The sequence below is a fragment of the Cucumis melo genome, chromosome 11 (genome assembly GCF_025177605.1).
Source record: "Cucumis melo cultivar AY chromosome 11, USDA_Cmelo_AY_1.0, whole genome shotgun sequence".
In the NCBI taxonomy this organism is placed as follows: Eukaryota; Viridiplantae; Streptophyta; class Magnoliopsida; order Cucurbitales; family Cucurbitaceae; genus Cucumis; species Cucumis melo.
Genome location: NC_066867.1, coordinates 12,667,647 through 12,691,843, shown reverse-complemented (window position 1 = coordinate 12,691,843; position 24,197 = coordinate 12,667,647). Strand labels below are relative to the sequence as shown.

Below are 24,197 nucleotides of genomic sequence, written 5' to 3'. Positions count from 1 at the left end.
AGAAGAGAAGAACTTCTACAAATAGGGAAGAGCTATTGTCTTCAGCTGACTCTCATGGAGACAGTTCTCCTAGAGCTCTCTAGGTTTTATTCATTTAGACATCCTTTCTCATAGTAGAGATGAAGGTATATATAAACTACTTTGGGTGAGAAACTTCTATTTTCTGCACATTTAGTGTCAAAAGCAACCTTGTCAAGTCACATCAACTTCAACTACCATTCTTGTCTTCTAGTGAATCTCTTTGTGTGATGATGTGGCATATCGCCTACTGATGTTAATCACCAAGAAACTTCCTATCACTTGACCTTGCACTCGTTCTACTTGCGATTTACTATTTTTCTTCTTTTCTTCATTATCCTATAATAAAAACACTGAAAAGCATAGTAAATTAGGCATGAAGACTTATGTAAGTTGTATTCTCTTATCTTTATAAATTTGCATTAAAAGCTACACATTTTGACACTTTATTCTATGTTTTGACTTCATTGTTTTACTTAAAAGGTCATAATAACTTGTATTTCTACAAGTTATCAACTGGATCAATTTGTCAAGTTAGGAACCATGGTAATCGGAAGTGTATAGTGGTTGACTTTAACATATTGCCTCCAATTTTCAAGTGTCGGGCAGGACGACCATGGAAACCAAGAATATTATCAATTGGCGAGAAGAAAAGTCACTCAAAATAAAGTCATTGTTATCGTGCTGGTCACAAATTGTAGAAATTGCGGACTTCCACCATTTTTACAATGATGTGACATTCTGTTTTTGATAATATAATCTTTCAGCTTCAGCATTAAGAACATTTTTTTTGTTAGTAGTAAATACTTTCTAGTTTTTTGACTCAAACCTTTCAATAATAATCTATATTTTTCCTCAATACATTTTCAAGTCTATAAAAGTGATTTTATTGTAAAGTAGTAATATGGAGTAATATAATTCACTGTAAAGTCTACCTCTGATAGTTTCTATCAATAAGAGACTTTATTCTGAAGTCTATCACCAATAGTTTCTATCAATGATAGAAACCAATATACATTAATATAACTTTTTCCCAACAAAATGCACCCATTAATACTAATTTGCAATGGTTCAACCTATGATTCATGTAAAATACTAATATTTCAATGAAAACATAGAGACAAAGAACTTATATTGATTCAACTTGTAATCCAACGTTTTTCTCTAATAATATAGTAAAATCAACTACATATGAAGAAGTAATGTCACTGTTTTGTCTATGATCGATATGGTCTATCATTGATAAACTTCTACATCCATTAAAGAGTCACAACTATTTAAGAACATAATGAGGCCTAATTCATAGTGTTTAGTCTAATGTACTAAAATGTCAATGTGAACTCTATCATAAATATCCAGAAAACTAATGTACTACAATATCCATCTACTCATTGAGAGATTTGCAAATCAAAACTACGGGCAAAATTCTTTATTCTAAAAGAATGTCTACTGCTTTTAGAGAATCATTCTTCTTGTCTTTTCCATTCTTTTGGTCTCTCTTTCTTTTGTTTATGCACATTCTCAATTTTTCTTCGATGGTTCAGGTTGTCTCTTTGGCCTAACATTTTCAATATTATTTACTATTTCCATAGTTTTCACTTTTGCCTTTTCTTGAACAACCTGAAAAAATAATATTGAATTTGAGTTTAAACATACAATACACATTGAGTTTATCATAAAGAAAAATGATTATTATAATACCTTCACTTTGTTTAATGGGTCATACAATATTTTTGACTTATTTTCACGATGATTGTCATCATCTTCCTCAGTTTCTTCAATCTTTTGTAGATACTAATATTAGTATAGCAATAAAAAGAATTATAGAAACTGTCAATATCCTAGTACTAATGGACTTTTCAAGCGCACTTGAGATCTAAGAATAGTTTATCACTAATAGAACCCTATCACTAATAGAATTAAATCATACAAAGTCTAGTGCTGATACAAATCTATTATTGATAGACTTTTCACTCACAAACTGTAAGACCCCTAGTTAAGACCCATAGTTAAGGCTCGTAGTTAAGATAAAAAGTAAAAGTTTGACGAAGTTTCCTGAAACAGGCGTTTTGGGTGGTCTATGCGAGAAGATGTTGGTTAGTCCGCGAGAAAGGTTATTAAGGAAGAACTTTGAAAGGTTAGACGATTAGAGTTCTTTGCGAAATGGAACTTTGGCAAGAAGAAACAAAGAAACTTCTCATAAGTTTCCTAAATTTACTTAATGAGCCACTTGTATGTAAGGTTTAAGTTAAGCATGATTAAGTTAAATCTTAAGATTACATGTCTACCACTAAGAAGTCGGAGGTGTCAACTTATCAAGAGCTTAAGGGTGACTAAGCTTGTTTAAGGCTTGGTATAAATAAGGGTTTTCAACAAAATTATTAGTCATGGTTATTTTAAAAATATAAAGAGAAAATTTTAAGTGTTGAACTTCTACCAAAGTGTCTAAGGAAAAATAAGAAGAAGAGAAGCCTTTGAAGTTTAAGTAGCTAAGTAGTGTGAGTGTTTGCTTAAAAGTATTTAAATGATTTGAACCCTTCTTTATTAAAGTGTTTACTGATTTAAGTGATGATTTCAATACAAATGTTTCTAAAAAGATTTCAAAGTAAAGTATACCCTATGTTTAAAGTATGGTTATTATGTTTTAAAGCATGTTTTGTGTTTCAATGATTATGAAATTGTGTTTAAACCATTAATCTACGTCCTATAAATGAGCTTATTGTTACGTACATATAAGAAGTAATGGCAGACATATAGAAAAAGACTACATGGTGGAGTGAAGTTGGCTAATGTAGAAAAAGACTGCATTGTGTTTAGCATCCTAAGCAACAAGAACGAATTAGAATATTCTCGGATGCTTATGATGAAAAGGCCATCTCAGTAGTCTAAACGAGGGACGATGATTCCTTGCGTAAAAAATGATTTGGGATTCTTGGCGAAAGGAATGACTTGATTAATGAGTGATATGTGAAATGTATTGGAATTTATGTCCTAAAACTTGTAGTTTGTAGTTAAAATTATATTCTATTCAATAAAGTGGTTATTGATGACTTATTAGTTAAAATAGAATACTATAATCTTGAATCCAGTAAACTAAGGTCCCGAGGCTATCTAGTGTAGACTTGAACTTTACGTAGAGACATAAATGTGGATCAAGTTTGAGTTTATAGCCTAAACGGTCTATAGTATATGAATAAGGTTAGACGCCTTATTTTGGAAATACTATGGATGTTGTCTGCTCTATAGTTAGTACAAACAATGTGATCCTAAATCGTTCATGTAGAGACATGGGAGTGGGGGCATCCTATATACGTGAAGAGTTTGCATAAGACTAGAACCATGAAATAGTTATTTTAAGTTATAACATCGTTGACTTTATAAACTAACTATTTCGATTATGATGACCTTGATAACTTAATCTTAATCCTGAGTTAACTATGAACTTCTGTTCAAACGATATTATCCTTAGATTTGGATAGGTGAGGGCAGCTAAATGGCACTGACCCAATATGCCTCCCATTTCAAGGGCAAAACCGGGTGGATGGCTAGGGACATAAAGTGTAAGACGGAATTCATTCTTACCCATTTTAGGGTTAGTAGATAGCTTATTCCCTTAATGACTGAATCCAAGTCTTCAACAAGGGATCCCACCCTCTCATTGGCCCGAGAGGAATTTAGTTTATAGGTTGGACCTTAAACAAAATGTTCAATAGAGGATCAGTGGAACTTAAGAAACAAGATGTAGTCTTGAGGGTAACACGGTATTTTCACCCAGTCGAGGTTATGAACAACATGTGAAGGATTAACTTTCTTATCATGATTATATTAGATGGACACAAATATATCTATAGTGAGGAGAGTGCAACTACGGGACTTTAGTGGAATAATTTATTAGTTAACGACTGTTGATTAACTCGATCTAAAAGGGTTTAACCAGTTAATCTCGAATCGTTGGATTCCATGATCGATTGGTCCATTAGGTTCCCCTGCTAACTCATATGGAATTAACTTAGAACAATATGTTTGAATAATTCGATTTGTTCGACGAAATAGGTAGAGAGAGGAAACCGGCGAATATATGTGATATAGCCATCGATTATAGAGCTTTTAGTTTAAATGTTATTTAAATATTAAAAATATGAATACGAATTCATATTCAGAAGCTTGAAATGGATGGAAATGGTCAAAGTTGTGAAAAGTTAAAGTGTTGACTTTTGACTTTGAAAAGTAAAACTTCGATTGGATTTATATTTAAATATGATTTGAATTTTAGAAAAATGAATGCAGATTCATGCTAGGGAGGTTGGAATTAGTCATGATGAACCAAATGGTAAAAAGGCAAAATATTGACTTTTGACTTAAAAGTTAAAGTTTGACTTTGACTTAATTATATCGGTCAAATGACCATAATGCCCTTGGACTAAAGTTAGTGGAAAAATCTAACATTTTGTTGGATAATCCCACTAATATTTAGTGCAAAAGGTGGCTACATGAGATATAAACACCTAGCCCACTAAGTTCCATAAAGGGGTTAGTGGATTATTAGGTATTGAGATTTAATAAACTAATTACATGCAATTCTGCATGTAGTTAGTCATAAAAAGGATATGTTTCAATTTGACGAAAATTGTTGGCCATTTTTGTAAGTTTGAATTACAAAATATTCCTTTTCTTCTCCCAAAAATCTCAACCTAATTTTCACCTCCAAATTTCATCTCTCTCAATATTCCTTCACATAACGGGTCCCATAACCCGGTTCTAAGTCTGGAGACTAGCATATCAACATTAGATGTGCTCCCGATTCGTGATCATGAGGAGATTTCGAGAAGTCGAAAAAAACTTCAAAGGAAAGTGTATTTTCTTTAACCCTAATTTAGTTTGAATTAGGAATCATTGAAGTGTTTAGTTGCATATAAAGTAAAGTTCGATCTTTGTTTCCACTGTGCATGTTTTGTATTACATCAAACTGTATATTGATGTGATATGTGAAATGATATGTTTACATAAGAGATGAATTTATGTGATTTGAGAGGTTTAGCGAAATCATATTTACAAAAGGTATTTCGCGAAAAATATTTCATAAAACCTCACTAAGTCTTCTAGACTTATGTTTTAAAATTTTACTTCTAGGTGATCAAGCGTTAAGGCCAAGTAAAGAAGAGTGAAAGACTTGTTAGGCGAGAAGAGCTGCTAGGCGTTTAAATTTTAAGTTTAAGTTTTGAGTGTGTATTCTTGGCTATGCGTTGTAAAGTGTTGTAGTCCGCATGAATTAAGTTAATAAAAGGAATATTTTCTAAGTTGAGTTTAAGAGACTAGGTGATTAATTAAATCTTAAGGCCTCAAGATTGAGTGTTTTTGGCGTTTAACACATCAGAGATACTCAAGTCATGCCGCGTCTCACAAAGTATTTTGGGCCTCGTGCAGGGCAGGGTGTGACACAAACACACTTGAGCAATAGTCTTGGAAGAAAATAAAAGTAAAAAGAACTAGAAGCTTGAATAATTTTATCTTTTTCTCTTTTGCGTAAGCGGTTGCATAAGTAACTGCTTTATCAATGTTAGCATCAACATGGGCATCTATTTCCAGACTCATTGATGGAGGACAATTTTTTTCCAGGACTCTAGACATTGTTTTTCACTTTCACGTTTGTGTGGAAGCCTTTTATTTACAGCTTATGTTAAGGAAAGTAACAAATGGACGATCTCCTCCTGTCTATTTTTCAAGTAGTCTAAACCTTCTTTGTGCTATTTTCTTTTCTTCAATATCTTCATGTAAAGAATATATTCTTTCCACAATATTTCATTCTTCATCCAATCTTTCATTTTCTAACTCCACAAAATATCTAAATTACTACTCAGTCATTTCTTTTTTTGATGCAAAAATGGAGACCACAGATATTTAACCAGTATCAAATAAAAAAGAAACTTATTTTCATGTATTTGTAGAGAGTAGTCTATCACTGATATGGATTTATCACAATAGATCAATATCAATGATATTATTGATAGTTATTCGATAATAATAGATATCACTGATATTAGTAAACTAGTGAGAGACTAACTAATATCATTAGTAACTTTTATTAACAGCAAATTTCGAAAATAATAAAAAAGAAAACGAATTAGAAGCTTATATTTTTTTCCAGAAAAACATTGTCTCCAAGATCTTGCCAATTTAATTATACACTAGATTCCAAATTCAATATTCGTGGGCATCCTTTTCCTTTTCTTGTCACATATCCACTAGCAAGTTTAGAAAAGTATTTTGTATGTCCAATAAGCTAGAACTATAGGGAAGCCTTGTAGAAAGGTGCACGATTTAGATTCTGATTATGAGTTTTTAGATTTTCTTTTGGATTCTTCATCATTTTGAATGAATAACTTTGTGAAACTATAACACAAACTTCCCAAAGGATAATTCATAAACTTCTCTTTATCATCCAACATTTCCACATGTTTCAAATCCAAAATATTGTGATTTTGCATAGGAATCAAAACATTGTATCATAAGTAAAGGTTAGCTAATTTTACCTAGTTCTTATTCATTGTTGTTGGATGTATAGTGATAGTTAAAAGAAGCCTTTAATTCTTGTCTACCAATGGAATTATTATTTCTAAAAAATAATTGTCGACTCATTTTGTTATGTTGCATCTAAAACATTCTTAATAGGGTATCTACCACAAAACCAAACTCCAGAGTGTTACCTTCAGTACGTTGAAAAGAAGAACATTATTGTTCGTCGAGACACATTGTCCTCTAATCAAGTGTGATAGTAGTTGTAAAGGTATTTTGGTCTTTTTCAGATTTAATAACTGTCCAAATGGTCCTTTAAATAAATCTAGACAACTAAGTGTTAAGCTTTCAATAATATCCTCCATAGTTTGTTGATTTAAGTAGACCATGATTCTCAAAGTAAAATTTCACATTTCCTTGAAAATGATTAACTATTTTCCTTGTTTAAAGCAAGAGAATTGCTACAACTATGCAACATAGAAGGAGAGTACGTAATAATGTATATAATGGGATACCTTTATGTTTATTCATCTTTCTTTTTTTTTTTTCTTGATAGACCTTCATGTTTTAACTCTCTTTTGGTCGGTTTTTCTTTTAGTTCGCTTTCCCTAATGACTTTTTTCTTATCCATATATTAAAATAACAATAAACATACCACATTAAACCAAACTAAACATTGACTATCTATCAAAGATAGAAACAAATCATTGATAGACCTTAACCCTAAGTAATTACTCACAAGCCTAAAATAGAGCATACGAAGAACATAACACTAATAGAAACATATAATAGGAAAAGGAAGATTTCAATGAGGTTATGACCAAATGAGAAACAAAAATAACACATCAAAAACCCTAAGTAATAACTCACAAGCCAAAAACAAACCATGACGAAGAACATGTCACTGACAAAAAAAATATCACAGAAAAGGAACAAACATGTGTCAATAGGATTACACGACCAAATGAGAAATGCAAAAATAACACATCAACCGAATAAATTAAATCCTAACAATCTATTAATGATAGAAACATATCAGATTTGAACTCTATATAATAACTAGAAAATAGAGCAGGACGAAAAAGGAAGAAACAGATTTTATTTGAATCACGACCAAATGATAAACAAAAATTACACATCAATTAAAGTCTATCAGAGAAATAACGTAAACTATAAATTTTGAAATCATAAGCAAAATCAAAAACTATAAATTTTGAAATCATAAGCAAAATCAAACAACGAAAGATCAAACAAAACGAAAAGATGAAGCGTTAAAGTGTTAAAATGAAAAAGACGAATTGTTGAACGAATTGATGGATAGAAGAAGCGTCGAAATAGACGCTTAAACGTTGAAGCATTATTTTGGACTTGTAGGAGCATTTTTGCCTTTTAATTAGAAATTTTACCATGTCTGCAATCTTTTAACCCGTTTGATATATCCTTAATTGATATATTATTTTAGGCTAAAATCCTATATTTGCAAGCACTTGAGGCGCGTAACTTAAAATAAAGACATTCTATATTTCACATAGAAACAGTGGTTGACAATAACAAAAGTAGTATGCAATATAGTGAAATATTGACGAGGGATCTAACCCTTCTATTCTACTCCATTCATATTCATTACTTATTATTTTCCTTCCCTTCGACCCTTATTTCTCGATAAGATTACTTAACACACACATTACAAGTTTTTCTTTCTCCACTCACTTCCGACCTCCACCTCCGCCCCATCCCCCTCGACCTCCACCTCCCCATCCGCCACGACCTCCACCGCCCCATCCGCCACGACCTCCACCGCCCCATCCGCCATGACCTCCCCATCCCTGTGGGGTTACTTCCACTTCATTCTCCTCTTCAGCCGCAGCATTAGCAGCAGCGGCAGCATCCTGTGCTTCTGCAAGACTTCCGCAGCATCTTACGCAGTCATGCCCATAATAACGGCAACATCCATGGTAGCAGCGCATCTTTGACTCTTCTACTCCTCTTTTATCATTTACACCTGTGGCTTCATCACTCAATTTATGAATATACGAGTATAATGCATAGTAATTATTCGTCTACAAAATATCTTCATATATTTTTTCAAATTTCTGGAACTTTATAATAACTTTTTTATGATAATTATTGTTTTAAAAAATAAACTAATAAATACTAGGGAAATTGTTAAAAAAAATTCAATTTGTAAGTAGTTTGTCTTCTCTTTAATTTTTAAAGAACCCCTAAAATACTATTTTTTTTATACTATTTCTTTTTCTGTGTTTTTAAATATTTTCTTATCTGTATATAATTCTTAATAAGAGATAGTTTTGTGTACTTGAGATTCGTTGTAAAATTTCAAAAATAACATTTAATTTTTATTTTATTTTAACGAGAACTAAAATAGTTAGTAGCAAAACCAACGCGCGCGCACACATATATATACCAAATTTAGATTAAATTTTTGGGTCGATTATGACGAATATAGTTTATTATAAATATATTATCATATTTGAAATTCCTTCAGAAAATATTTAGATCAAACTCCTGAATTTTGTTGCAATTGATTTATCATAGTGACTTTCAGTATATGGTAGTTGATTATTATTGATATAAATTACAAAAACAATAAAGTATATATACCTTTCGCACTCTGAGGTTGCTCTTGATTTCCTTCAGCAGCAATTGCAACGACAGCTGAGACTAACAACAACAGACACGCAAACACAACAGCTTTCGAGTTCATTGTTTTTCTATATGTTTTTTCTGTATGAGTACAACAAGTTTTGTTGATGAGTTGGTATTGTGGGTATGATTTAAGTTCGTCTCAAGGTCATGTATTTATATATAACAGTGGTCTATCATCCAGAAGACTTATCACCTTAGTTTGATTGCAAGAATCTAGGCCATTATTACAAAGCTCAGACGTACGTGTAGAGTTTTTGGATGTCTCAAGGGTTCAAATACTGCCAACTGGAAAATGAAAGCTGAGAAAATTTGCCAAGTGTTGGATCTTGTTCTATGTTTCGGTAGGATTGAATTTGACCGAACGAATATCGTGTTTATATTTTCCTTGTCTTACTTTTGTTCTGCACTTCGAAAGTTGTTTCTAATTCGCCTCCAAATTTGACTTCAACTTCCGAGAACGCACTAAGTATACATCAAATCAAATAATTTTGTGTATAGAAACATTTTAAAACTAATTTGTATGGTTGAAAAACAATAATTATTAGTTTCAAAATTTATAAACTACCCGTGTTTCTGTAGACACTTCGATCGTTCCACTGTATAACGATCCATGCTAAAAATTAAAATTTTAGCAGTTTTATCATTGCAAATAATTATCTTTTTTATATTATTTTCTCTAATTTTCTAACTAGTTTTAAAATAAAATTAAATTAAATTTCAATTTTGTATATTATATTTATAACCGTAAATATAATAGTTAGATTTCTGATTCTGTTTAAATTTATAAATATAACAAAATTTGTAGTCTATCAATGTAACGGAAGTTTACAATAGATTAAAGGAGTATTTTTAAAATATTACAATACAGTTTGTTACTATCTCTACTAAAGTTGCTACATGGTTGATTATTAGTGTTAAAGTTCGGCCTCTGGTTATGAACAATACAAAATAATACAGATAAAATGTTGGAGAAATTGGATATTATAACAAAGTATAATTCGAAAATTTAGCAAATTTTGAATCTCTCTTGTACGTGATACATTTTCTTTTCTGTGTAAATTCTAAAATATCTCAACAAAATGTTTTATTACACTATAATAATTAAAAAGAAAAAATATATATATAGAAACAAGAAAAATTAATTTTCATAAATATAACAAAACTCCAAAATATTTACGACTTATGTAACAAAGTCAAAATGGCCATGAAACGAGTTATTTTTTAATTAAAATATTTTTTGTTTGCCCTTCCTTTCCATCTCCTTTTTTCTCCATTTTTTTTCCTTTCCACCGTCTTTTTTTCTTCTTCTCCAATTTTTCTTTTATTTTTTTAAAACTGTTATTTGGTTTAAGATTATGTACCAAATATAAAAATCTATTTCTCTTTTGTTTTTTTGCAAACTGTTATTTGGTTGTTCAAGATCGTGTACAAAATATAAAAAATCATTAAAAAAATTTATCGTCATTTAGATTTGAGTAGGCAAATCTAAACGATCGTATACCAAAGAATCTTAAAAAGATCCTTTAAATTTGGGTAACCAAATCTAAACGATCGTGTACCAAATATAAACGATCATATACAAAAAAAAAATATTGAACAAATCAGTTAGATTTGACTACCAAAATCTAAACAATCAAACCTACATGATCATGTACCAAAGAATAGCCATGAAAGTATTGGACCGATATGGCAACCCTAGAGGAAGGGTGAATAGGGTTTAATTAAACTTTTTAACAAATAACCCTAAATTAAACTAATTAGATAAATTTTAAATTAAACAAAAAAATTAGCTAAAATATGTTAAATAACAAGATGGATAAAAAGTATGTAGAGTATGCAATCAAATTAACTCAACCAACAAGAATATGTAACTAAAATTAAATGCAAAAATAATTAGAAAAGAGTTAGAGAAGAAGACACCGTAATTTTATAGTGGTTCAGTTGACCTATATCCACTTTCCCAATCACCTCTTCGGATTTTGATTGAAAATCTTCTTTTGACTCTTTTCACGGATTAAAGCAGAACCGCTACTTACTCCTTTTTCAAGTTCAAGAGAAAACTCAATCCTTTGTACAGGTTAAGATCAAACCGTCACAATATGTTGAAGTTTTAAATTACACAAAGGAAAAAACTCTCTAAAAGAGTAAATATACAATTTTATGCTCACAATAATTAATCATCATCATACAATAAAAAAATTTCTCAAGGACAAGATGAAAAGAATGAAAATTGGAAGCTTTTAGAGAGAATAACAATGGTGGCTTTTTGCAACTTTTGAGGATTGTAAAGATAAACGAGGTTCTTTTTTTTTAAAAAAAATATTTGAAAAAATGGAGTATTTAAAAAGAAGGGATACATTGAAATTCAAAATCATTTTGGGCCATTGGATGTAAATAAAAAAGAAATGATTGGTTGAGATTTAAACCCAATTAGCCGTTAGACACAACACAAATAATAATATAAAAATATGTCTTTTCAAAACAATTTATTTTTCAAAACAATTTATTTAAAACTCAATAAAACAAGTTCCCAATAATTTTTTATAAAAACTAGCCGTTAGTCACAAAGATAAATAATAATATAATAATATATTATTTTTAAAATAATTTGGTTAAAGCCTAATAAAACAACTTTACAATGTTTTTAAAAGAACTAGGTGTTAGACACAAAGATAATAATAATATTAAACTCTTTTTCTTTTTAAAAGCCAATAAATGAAACAAAAGCAAAAATAAAAACAAAAACTACATGTGGCTCTTCTAATTGGATCAAATTGATTATTTAGCCCCCACGTCACCATCTCGTGTATTTTTTCGTTTAAGCTTCTTTCAACAATATTTTCTTCATTTGAACTCTGATTTAGGTGATTCAAAAGGCGTTGGAATTATTTATTTGAGCTCTACGTTATGAACTATTCAAAATAATAAAATTATCAATAAAAAAAGATTCAGATTTGTTAAGGGTATCTCCCCCTTTTTGATGATGACAAATCATTGAATAAAAATAACTTGAAACACACATAACCATAGGAACACACATGATCAACAAGTAATTATATTATCAAGTTTATGTATATCAAGAATGTATATCACCATAACGTTCATGTATCTATTTCACCACAAAGATCAAACTAGAAAATAATTGAAAATAGATACTTTTCCCTTTAATCAATTCTCCCTCTAAAAAAAATGAATTATTCAATAGAAACAATTATGCAGCAAATTCACAAAAAAAAAACATACATTTTTCTTATACTTCTCCCCCTTTGGAATCATCAAAAAGAATAAAAAGGAAGTACTCTTCCTAACAAATTATGAACACATACAAAATGTCTAATTCTCCCCCTATCAATATGCATTTGGTAACAATATCTAGTAAGATATAAAATCAAGATGCATCACAACGAATAACACCAAGCTCAAGCCTAATTTTATAAAAACTTTCTTCATTCAAAGGCTTGGTAAATATATCCACTAATTGATTATTAGAGCTCACAAACTCAAGAGTAATATGACCATTTTGCATATGCTCTCTAATAAAGTGATGGCTAATATCAATATGCTTAGTTCTTGAATGAAGTATAGGACTCTTAGTCAAATTGATGGCACTAGTATTATAACAAATATAGGCACATTATCAAATTTTAATCCAAAATCACAAAGAGTTTGTTTCATCCAAAGAATTTGTACACAACAACTAGCAATCGCAATATATTCCACTTCAGTAGTGGATAAAGCAATCAAAATTTTCTTTTTACTAAACCAAGATACTAAGGAACTACCAAGAAATTGGCAAGTCCCACTAGTACTTTTACGATCAAATAAACTACCAGCAAAATCCATATCGGAATATCCTACCAAATTAAACTCAACATTTCTAGGATACCATAATCCAACATCAATAGTTCCAAGCAAATATTTAAGTATCCTTTTAACGGCACGCAAATGCATTCTTTAGGACAAGATTGATATCTAGCACAAAGACATACACTAAACATGATATCAGGTCTACTAGCGGACAAGATTGATATCTAGCACTAGTCTTTATATCCACACATTTATCTTTTTCGTCTTTGTCAAGCTTAGTGGTAGTGCTCATGGGAGTTTTTGCAATTTTATTTTACCTTCATTGAATTTGAATCTCTTGAGCAAATTCGTTGTGTATTTTTCTTGACTTATAAAGAAGCCATCCTTGAGTTGTTTTATTTGAAGACCAAGGAAGAAACTAAGTTCTCCCATCATACTCATCGCAAACTCATTATGCATACACTTGGAAAAATCATCACACAAGGAAGAATTAGTAGAACCAAATATAATATCATCCACGAAAATTTGCACTATAAGCATGTCATTGTTTTTAACCTTAATAAATAGAGTGTTATCAATTTTTCCCATCTTAAAGTCATTCTCAAGTAGAAAATTGTTAAGTCTATCATAATAAAACTCTTGGAGCTTGTTTTAATCCATAAAGAGCCCTTTTCAACTTATAAACATGATTACGTAAATCAAAACTTTCAAAGCTCAAAGGTTGTTCTACGTAAACATCCTCACCAATATAACCATTTAGAAAAGCACTTTTTACATCCATTTGATACAAAATAAAAATTCTTATAAGAAGCAAAAGAAAGCAACATTCTAATAGCTTCTAATCACAACAAGAAAAACTACCTACTATGACAGTTCACTACAACTCAAATGGAGAGAAGATAAGAAAAAAATGTCATAAAATGTCAAAATGTGCGTTTTTTGCGGGGAAAAATGCTGTTTTCAGATTCTCGTTTTTTATGACAGTTATTTATTGTCATAAAAAGTAAAAACATTAAATAATTTTCTTTTAATAAATTTTAGTTCAATTTTCCCCCAAAATTGGAGCCCATCTCACGCAAACCCTTTCAACTCTTCAAAACTCGCTGACCACGTTTTCTTCTTCTAGCTTGCACGGCCAAGTCAATCCTCATTTTCTTTTTCTTACTGCACCGTCCTATGCTAGTGTGAAGCAAGAAGGAAGTACGTCGAGAGACCTCCCACTCAGACGAAGAAAGGCTTCACTGGTAGAATAGGCAGTGGCGGTCCTAAGAACAAGTCTGTCTCTCTCTTTGTCAAAGTCGGCCTTTAGTTTCCCGTCGGCAGAATCGGCCGCTACTTAAAGAATGGCTAGAGTACCTTGCGTTGTTACTCTCAAGGAGCCGAAATTGATGCTCTAGTTTACCTTGTTGTTGTACTTGGGTACCTCGTTGGTGAGGTAAATATATACTACTACTTCGTTCTTCTCAAATTGTTACTTTCGATTTACTTAATTTAGGGTTTCTTTTTTTTCATTTTTTGTTGGAGTATTTTACATGTTTTGATTGTGTGTGTGAAATCTGATCGTTTATTCAATGGATTATATGCTTGGATTGGAGTGCAATTTCTTTATTTCTTGTTAATGGGATAGCATAACTCGGCTAATTCACCATATCAGCACCACAAATAAAAAACGTAAAATTCTTCTACTCTTTTCCTTCTTGACTCAGACTATGAAGCAAATAGTATAGCAAGCTGATCGCAGCTTTAAAAATCTCATATTCTATCGAAAACTAGTGATGACGATCTCAGCACAATACGGTGGTTATCTACCAGAAAGATAATACCATTAAGATTGTGATGGTAATGGAATAACTTGAAAGCTACAAGCAATGAGTTTGTAGATAGAATAGAAAGGTTGGCTGCTCCACAACTAAGGTTGCCATAAAAAAAGAATATAAAGGTTGGTGGAAAAGGCTCTTGAAAACAGAAGAAAAACCTGTTCCATATCTGAAGGTTGGCTGGAACAAATGGTGTGATAAGTATGAGTCAGACTGTAAGTTCCTACTTATATTATAGATGCTCTCAAATACCTTAGAAAATGTAGATAGAATATACAAAAAAGGGAGAATCTCAGTTCTAAAGGAAGTTCCATCAAAACTTTCCAATTACATAAAAGTTTGTCGAACTATAATTTGTGAAATGCCAAAAGAAGCCGAATAGATTCTCCATTTCTTCCTTGAAAGAATGGTCTAACAATTGATAGGAAAACATCCATATTCAGCTTCTCCTTTTTGTATTCAACAGTCTAAGTTTTTCAACAAATAACTGCCCTTTTTTCTAGCCTTGTTGGTTACTGTTTTACATAAAATTTAACTACTTGAATTTTCCAATCTTTCGTCCTCCCATGCCAGATATATCTTTAGCTTGCCTTGAAAATGTTTTAAATGCCCTTGAAATAATTTTATAATATTGGTTTATGATGGAAGTGCACAAGTATCAGTAGGTAATATCGTAAGGACATGTGGATTGTTAGGTGCTATGTTTCTCTTTGGCCTTGTTAAAGTCTTCTGTAATTATCTCTATGGCTATTAAAATATTGTAGCAAATATGGGATCTATGGTTGGAGAAGAATTTTCCTTTACAACCAGAGTTGTGCTTGCTTTATGTGTTTCACTTTTGCTTTATGGATCAACTCTTGCTAGAATCATAATATAGTAGCTGTTTATGAATCATTCGTGTTTCCAGTATGTAACACCCCAAATTTCGAGGTAAATCTTATCGTTTTTATGTTAATTTTCAAGAGTTCAAAATTTTTTGTGTTAATTTTTTGTTGGTTTTGAAGAGAAAAGAAAAAGAAAATTAAGGGTATGAATTTTTTTTAATAATATAATATGGTATAAATTAATATAATAATAATATAATATAAATTATATTATTATTATTATTATTTAGTTTAAATATATATATATATATATATATATATATTTTAAAAAAAGAAACCTAAACCGTGCGCGCCGCCCTCCCCCCCCTCATCTTCTTCTTATCCTGTTTCCTTCCTCGCCCGACAAAGTGGTGATTTGACTATTAGACTGAATTTAGGGAATGTCACGATGAAGTGTGGGTTGGACATACATATAGTGACCGAGGAGACTGTTAATTAAACTTAAACTGTCGGTTTGGTTAAGCTTATAAACTGAAACGCTAACTTGAATGTTATTGTGATGTGACTGTTGTAGACGGTTTAGTATGGACCGAGAGGTAACAGTTAGCTTTATCTATGGGGTAGCGTACCTTATAGGCACGGTATCCTTCGGGATCACGAGACTGATATGTGCATCCTTCGGGATCACTAGACTGATATGTACATCCTTCGGGATCACGAGACTAATATGTGTATCCTTCGGGATCACGAGACTGCTATGTGTATCCTTTGGGATCACGAGACTGATATGTGCATCCTTCGAGATCACTAGATTGATATGTGCATTCGACGGGATCACTAGACTGATTGATGTGTGCGTTCTACGAAACCACTAGACTGTTTACGTAGGGTACCCCTTGATAGGAAGCTAATTGTTATCACCCTAACGGGCCCAGTAGTGAGTCCCTTACTGGGTATATTTTATACTCACCCTTCTTCTCTTTAACTTTTTAGGTAAGGGTACGGCGAGGGGCAGACCGGCAAGGGGCAAGAAGGATGCGTGAAGGCCATATGGACGCGTCTGGTTTTCTTTATGCTTTCGCTGATGTATTTTGTTACTCGTTATTTTCATTGTCAGATCGAGTCATGGTTAGAACATTTGGTTTGTGGTTTTGTGTTTGATGATTTGAGCACTATATTTTGGAACTCTCGGGAATGTGATTTAAAATAGGGCCCGAAATTGCTTTTATGATATTTGAAACGTTTTTAATGAATTGTAACCGATCTTTTATGAGTTTGTGTGTTTTACTGTGTCTTAATACTACGTAGTGACCTCAGCTTAGTCCAGAAAGTTTGGTCGTTACAGTTGGCATCAGAGCCTAAGTTTTAGGTTATGTAGACTAACTTATGATGTGAGTCTGTGTTTTTGTGTCCTTATGGCTAAAACGATCCTTGCCACTCGTCCGGTATGCTTTCATGAAATTATATGTATAACTCTATATGCATTACCTTACCTAAGTTAAACTGTGAAGTTAATTATCGTATGAGACTAAAGGAATCATTGGTGGTTGTTAGGGAAATGCCACCAAGGAGAGGTGTACGTAGGGGTGGCCGAGGCGGCCGAGGAAAGGGAGCAGAACTTGTCCAACCTGAAGTACAACCTGTAGCTCAAGCCACCGACCCTACTGCACCAGTTACTCACGCGGACCTAGCTGCTATGGAGCAGAGGTTCGGGGATTTGATTATGCAGATACGGAAGAAGCAGCAGCCTGTCCCGCCAGCTCCTGGTCCGGCTCTAGTTGTACCCCAGGTCGTGCCGGATCAGTTGTCGGCAGAGGCGAAGCACTTGAGGGATTTCAAGAAGTATAACCCCACGACATTCGATGGGTCTTTGGAGGACCCCACCAACGCTCAGATGTGGTTATCTTTTTTAGAAACCATATTTCGGTATATGAAGTGCCCTGAGGATCAGAAAGTTCAGTGCGTCGTTTTCATGTTAACAGACAGATGTACTGCCTGGTGGAAGACGGCAGAGAGGATGTTAGGAGGTGATGTGGGTCAGATCACTTGGGAACAGTTCAAGGAGAGTTTCTATGAGAAATTCTTCTCTGCCAGTTTGCGAGATGCCAAGCGACAGAAGTTTCTGAACCTGGAGCAGAACGACAGGACAGCGGAGCAGTATGATGCAGAGTTTGACATGTTATCCCACTTTGCTCCCGAGATGATAGCGATCGAGGCGGCCAGAGCTGATAAGTTTGTTAAAGGCCTCAGGCTAGACATCCAGGGCCTGGTTTGGGCCTTCCAACCCACCACTCACGCTGATGCACTGCGCCTGGCAGTGGATCTCAGTTTACAAGAGAGGGCTAACTCGTCCAAGGTTGCAGGTAGAGGTTCGACCTCAGGACAGAAAAGGAAGGCTGAGCAGTAGCCTATTTCAGTGCCACAGCGGAACTTCAAATCAGGTGGTGAGTTTTGCCACTTTTAGTAGAAACCTTTTGAGGCAGAGGAAGCTGCCAAAGGAAAGCCTTTGTGTACCACTTGTGGGAAGCACCATCTAGGCCGTTGTTTATTTGGGACCAGGACTTGCTTCAAGTGTAGGCAAGAGGGGCATACAACTGATATATGCCCGATGAGACTTACTGGGGGTACACAGAATCAGGGGGCAGGTACTCCACATCAGGGTAAAGTCTTTACTACAAATAAGACTGAGGCTGAGAGAGTAGGCACGGTGGTGACAGGTACGCTTCCAGTGTTTGGGCATTATGCCTTAGTTTTGTTTGATTCTTGTTCGTCGCATTCTTTTATCTCTTTTGCATTTGTGTTGCATGCCCGTTTAGAGGTAGAGCCCCTACACCATGTTTTATCAGTATCTACTCCTTCTGGGAGAATATGTTGTCGAAAGAAAATGTGAAAGCATGCCAGATTGAGATAGCAGGTCATGTGATTGAAGTAACATTGTTAGTTCTTGACATGCTCGACTTTGATGTAATTCTGGGTATGGATTGGCTAGCTGCTAACTATGCTAGCATAGATTGTTTCCGTAAGGAGGTAGCGTTTAACTCTCCCTCGATGGCCAGTTTTAAGTTTAAGGAAGAAGGATCAAGGTCGTTACCTAAGGTAATCTCAGCCATGAGGGCCAGCAAACTGCTTAGCCAGGGTACTTGAAGTATCTTAGCGAGTGTGGTGGATACTAGGGAGGTTGATTTGTCTCTATCATCAGAACCAGTGGTGAGGGACTATCCGGATGTCTTTCTTGAAGAACTTCCTGGGTTACCTCCTCACAGAGTGATTGAGTTTTCCATAGAGCTGGAGCCAGGTACGGTTCCTATATCCAGAGCTCCATACAGAATGGCCCCAGCAGAATTGAAAGAGCTGAAAGTGCAGTTACAGGAGTTACTTGATAAAGGCTTCATTCGACCGAGTGTGTCACCTTATGGTGGACCAATTTTATTTGTTAAGAAGAAGGATGGATCGATGCGCCTATGTATTGACTATAGGGAGTTGAATAAGGTAACCGTTAAGAACAAATATCCTTTGCCCAGGATCGACGATCTGTTTGACCAGTTAAAGGGAGCTACAGTGTTCTCTAAGATCGACCTTCGGTCGGGATATCATCAGCTGAGGATTAAGGATAGCCATGTACCGAAGACGGCTTTTCGTTCCAGATATGGGCACTATGAGTTTATTGTAATGTCGTTTGGTTTGACGAACGCTCCGGCAGTGTTCATGGATTTGATGAACAGAGTGTTTAGAGAGTTCCTAGACACTTTTGTGATCGTGTTTATTGATGATATTTTGATATATTCCAAGACAGAGGTCGAGCATGAGGAGCATTTACGCGTGGTTTTAGAAACCTTTCGATCTAATAAATTGTACGCAAAGTTCTCGAAATGTGAGTTTTGGTTGAAGCAGGTATCCTTTCTAGGCCATGTGGTTTCTAAGGCTGGAGTTTCTGTGGATCCAGCTAAGATAGAGGCAGTCACTGGTCGGCCCCGACCTTCCACGGTCAGTGAGGTTCGTAGCTTTTTGGGTTTAGCAAGTTATTATCGACAGTTTGTGGAGAACTTTTCTCGTATAGCCACTCCTCTTACTCAGTTGACCAGGAAGGGAGCTCCTTTTGTTTGGAGCAAGGCCTGTGAGGACAGTTTTCATAACCTTAAACAGAAGCTAGTTACTGCACCGGTTCTTACTGTACCTGATGGTTCAGGGAGTTTTATGATTTACAGTGATGCTTCTAAGAAAGGTTTGGGTTGTGTATTGATGCAGCATGGTAAGGTAGTCGCTTATGCTTCTCGTCAGTTGAAGAGTCATGAGCAGAATTACCCTACACATGATTTAGAGTTGGCAGCAGTAGTTTTTGCACTGAAGATATGGAGGCATTACTTGTATGGTGAAAAGATACAGAGCTTCACGGATCATAAGAGCTTGAAATACTTCTTCACTCCGAAGGAATTGAATATGAGACAGCGTAGATGGCTTGAACTAGTGAAGGATTACGATTGTGAGATATTGTATCATCCAGGCAAGGCGAATGTGGTAGCTGATGCTCTTAGTAGAAAGGTATCACATTCAACAGCACTTATTACCCGACAGGCCCCATTGCATCGAGATTTTGAGAGGGCTGAGATTGCAGTGTCAGTAGGGGCAGTCACTTTGCAGTTAGCCCAATTAACGGTGCAGCCGACTTTGAGGCAGAAGATCATTGATGCTCAGAGTAACGATCCTTACTTGGTTGAGAAGCGTTGCCTAGCAAAAGAAGGGAAAGCTGTTGAGTTCTCCATATCCTCTGATGGTGGACTTTTGTTTGAGAAGCGCCTCTGTGTGCCATCAGATAGTGCGGTTAAAACAGAATTATTATCTGAGGCTTACAGTTCCCCATTTTCCATGCACCCGGGTAGTACGAAGATGTATCAGAACCTAAAACGAATTTACTGGTGGCGTAATATGAAGAGAGAGGTGGCAGAATTTGTTAGTAAATGCTTGGTGTGTCAGCAGGTTAAAGCACCACGGCAGAAACCAGCGGGTTTATTACAACCCTTGAGCGTACCGAAATGGAAGTGGGAAAACGTGTCCATGGATTTCATTACAGGACTGCCTAGAACTTTGAGGGGTTTTATAGTGATTTGGGTGGTGGTTGACAGGCTTACCAAATCAGCACACTTCATTCCGGGGAAATCCACTTATACTGCTAGTAAGTGAGCACAGTTGTACATGTCTGAGATAGTGAGACTACATGGAGTACCAGTGTCGATTGTTTCTTATAGAGATGCTCGTTTCACTTCCAAATTCTTGAAGGGTTTACAGGCTGCGATGGGCACGAGGTTAGACTTTAGTACGGCTTTCCACCCACAGACTAATGGTCAGACTGAGCATCTGAACCAAGTTTTAGAGGATATGTTGCGAGCTTGTGCATTAGAATTTCCAGGTAGTTGGGACTCCCACTTGCATTTGATGAAATTTGCTTATAATAACAGTTTTCAGGCTACCATTGCCATGGCACCATTTGAGGCCTCGTACGGCAAATGTTGTAGATCCCCTGTTTGCTAGGGTGAGGTGGGTGAGTAGAGATTGATGGGTTCTGAGTTAGTTTAGTCTACTAATAAAGCGATACAGAAAATTAGATCACGTATGCATACCGCACAGAGTAGGCAGAAGAGTTATGTTTATATGAGACGGAAAGATCTTGAATTGATGTAGGGGATAAAGTGTTCTTGAAAGTAGCACCTATGAAAGGTGTCTTACGATTTGAAAGGAGAAGAAAGTTGAGTCCCCGTTTTGTTGAGCCGTTTGAGATTCTGGAGCGAATTGGCACTATAGCGTATCGCTTGGTGTTGCCACCATCACTCTTGACAGTTCATGATGTGTTTCATGTTTCTATGTTGAGGAAGTACGTGCCAGATCCATCCCATGTAGTGGATTACGAGCCACTAGAGATTGATGAAAACTTGAGCTATACAGAACAACTCGTTGAGGTGTTGGCTAGGGAGGTGAAGATGTTGAGGAATAGAGAAATTCCTTTGGTTAAGGTCTTATCCAGAATTGTTCGAGGACTAAAACTTTCGAAGACGAAAGTTCCTTAAGGAGGGAAGAATGTAACGCCTCAAATTTTGAGGTAAATCTTATCATTTTTATGTTAATTTTTGGGAATTTAAAATTTTTTGTGTTAATTTTTTATTGGTTTTGAAGAGAAAAGAAAAAGAAAATGAAGGGTATGAATTTTTTTTAATAATATAATATGGTATAAATTAATATAATAATAATATAATATAAATTATATTATTATTATTATTAATTATATTATTATTATTATTATTATTATTATTATTTAGTTTAAATATATATATATATATATATATATATATTTAAAAAAAAAAGAAACCTAAACCCGCGTGCCGCCCCCCTCGTCTTCTTCTTCTCCTTCTTCCTTCCTCGCCCGACCGTCGCCCCGACACAGCTTCTCCTTTTTCTCCATCAGCGCCAGAAAGCCGTCTCCGTCTCGGTCATCCCTACCTCAACCGAACGCCGCCAGCCGTGCAACTCCGGCGTGCGACAGCTTCCTTTTCCCCGGCCCCCTTTTCGACTTCGGCCGGCCTCCAGATCTGCCAAGCCGCGACAGCCACGGAAACGCGGGGCTAAATCTATCGTCGCTCGTCGTCTCTCCATGAAGAAGTTGGTTGTCGCTCCTCCTTCGTGCGTCATCCGCAAAACGCCACCGCCGTCGTTCGCCGAAAAAAACCAGTCAATAAAAACCAGTCTTCAAGCGATTCGAACCGATCCAACCAAGTTGACCCGACCCGAGCCATCCTCTTTCAATCTATACCACGAATCCAAGCCGAGCCAAGCCGCGAGCCGTAAGTCGAGTCGAGCCGCGAGGTGAGCCAAGTCGAGCCGCGAGCTGCAAGCTGAGCTGAGGAGCGATCTAAGCCGAGCCGAGCAGCGATTCAAGTCGAGTCGAGTCGAGCACCTCCAAGCCAAGCTGAGCTCCCTGTTCACTGAGCCATCTAAGCCTTCTTCCCTCCACTTTGGGTCACGGTGAGCCTACGATAAGAATCATTTAGTGAGCTTCCTAATGTTGCCATCACCGATTCGAGTTTAGATATTGAATTAAGACATGGTCCTACCTTTCGTTCCTTGAAGGTATTAGAGAGTTGACGCTCAAGTTCTCGGGTTCCACTGTAGGCTTATTTAGAGATAGCTCTCTTTTACTCGGGTAAGTTGACGGATGTTGTTTAGAACGATTTAAAAAGTGACTCTTACTAGTGTCATCGTTTAAATCCTTGTGATTTCGTTTAGGTGGATTCGTCGGGCGTTGACTCAATCAAGGGGCATAGCCCAGTTTCAGGTAAGGGATTTCTTACTACTGGACCTCGAACCGAGACTGGAAACGTAGTAACCCACATGGAAATTATACAATAGTAACTGTATCGAATTGATTGTCGCATGTTTGACTAGTACATATCACTTATATGCTCTTGACTGATTAAAGGTAACGTGACCGTTAGTTGTAGCCTATGTACTATTATATATGTAATGAGTTGTTCTATTGATGGGTACTGATGGCATAATGTTCTATGTATTGTGGTTATGTTGATGGGTTGTGCTGTCAATTGGAATAGTAATGTCGATGGGTTATAAAAATCTTAATGTTATATAAAGTTGAAGTCTGTTATCAAGATACTGGTTATGAATTATGTCGTGGAGGTACCAAGGGTTTGGAAATCTCTTGTGTAGATTGTGTATATGCGGTTGAGCGATGCTGTAAACTGAATACGACTGTTATGCCTAATATGGATGTTATGCATAAAATAGATTACCTGTAGATGAGCTAAGGTTTGATTTGAGACAAAGTACCTTCAGGGAGATTTACAAAGTAGTGATTTGACTATTAGACTGAATTTAGGGAATGTCACGATGAAGTGTAGGTTGGACATACATATAGCGACTGAGGAGACTGTTGATTAAACTTAAACTGTCGGTCTGGTTAAGCTTATAAACTGAAACGCTAACTTGAATGTTATTGTGATGTGACTGTTGTAGACGGTTTAGTATGGACTGAGGGGTAACAGTTAGCTTTATCTATGGGGTAGCGTACATTATAGGCACGGTATCCTTCAGGATCACGAGACTGATATGTGCATCCTTCGGGATCACTAGACTGATATGTGCATCCTTCGGGATCACGAGACTGATATGTGTATCCTCGGAATCACGAGACTGCTATGTGTATCCTTCGGGATCACAAGACTGATATGTGCATCCTTTGGAATCACTAGATTGATATGTGCATCTGACGGGATCACTAGACTGATTGATGTGTGCGTTCTACGGAACCATTAGACTGTTTACGTAGGGTACCCCTTAATAGGAAGCTAACTGTTATCACCCTAACGGGCCCAGTAGTGGGTCTCTTACTGGGTATATTTTATACTCACCCTTCTTCTCTTTAACTTTTCAGGTAAGGGTACGGCGAGGGGCAAGAAGGATGCGTGAAGGCCATATGGACGCATCTGGTTTTCTTTATGCTTCCACTGATGTATTTTGTTACTCGTTATTTTCATTGTCAGATCGAGTC

The 24,197-nt window shown here is 35.2% G+C and overlaps 1 protein-coding gene across 2 annotated transcripts; it reads right to left on the bottom strand.

Annotated features, from left to right (window-relative positions):
- Positions 1 to 8,032: 8,032 nt before the first annotated feature.
- Positions 8,033 to 9,438, bottom strand: LOC103496043 (late embryogenesis abundant protein M17-like). Of its 2 annotated transcripts, none has more exons than XM_008457757.3 (2): positions 9,154 to 9,438; positions 8,033 to 8,533 (listed from the first exon to the last, which is right to left on the bottom strand). In XM_008457757.3, exons 1-2 carry the CDS (start codon positions 9,254 to 9,256, stop codon positions 8,238 to 8,240), a joined length of 399 nt encoding a protein of 132 aa, XP_008455979.2. In that variant the 5' UTR covers positions 9,257 to 9,438; the 3' UTR covers positions 8,033 to 8,237. The 2 variants fall into 2 exon arrangements, with proteins under 2 accessions (XP_008455979.2, XP_016901862.2); XM_017046373.2 differs by having other exon boundaries at positions 8,033 to 8,539; positions 9,154 to 9,344.
- Positions 9,439 to 24,197: the final 14,759 nt, after the last annotated feature.

Coding starts and splice junctions, on each gene's coding strand:
- LOC103496043 (XM_017046373.2), bottom strand. CDS start 9,256: ATGAACTCGAAAGCTGTTGTGTTTGCGTGTCTGTTGTTGTTAGTCTCA. Junction 8,540..9,153: donor GCAACCTCAGAGTGCGAAAG/GTATATATACTT, acceptor TGAGTGATGAAG/CCACAGGTGTAAATGATAAA.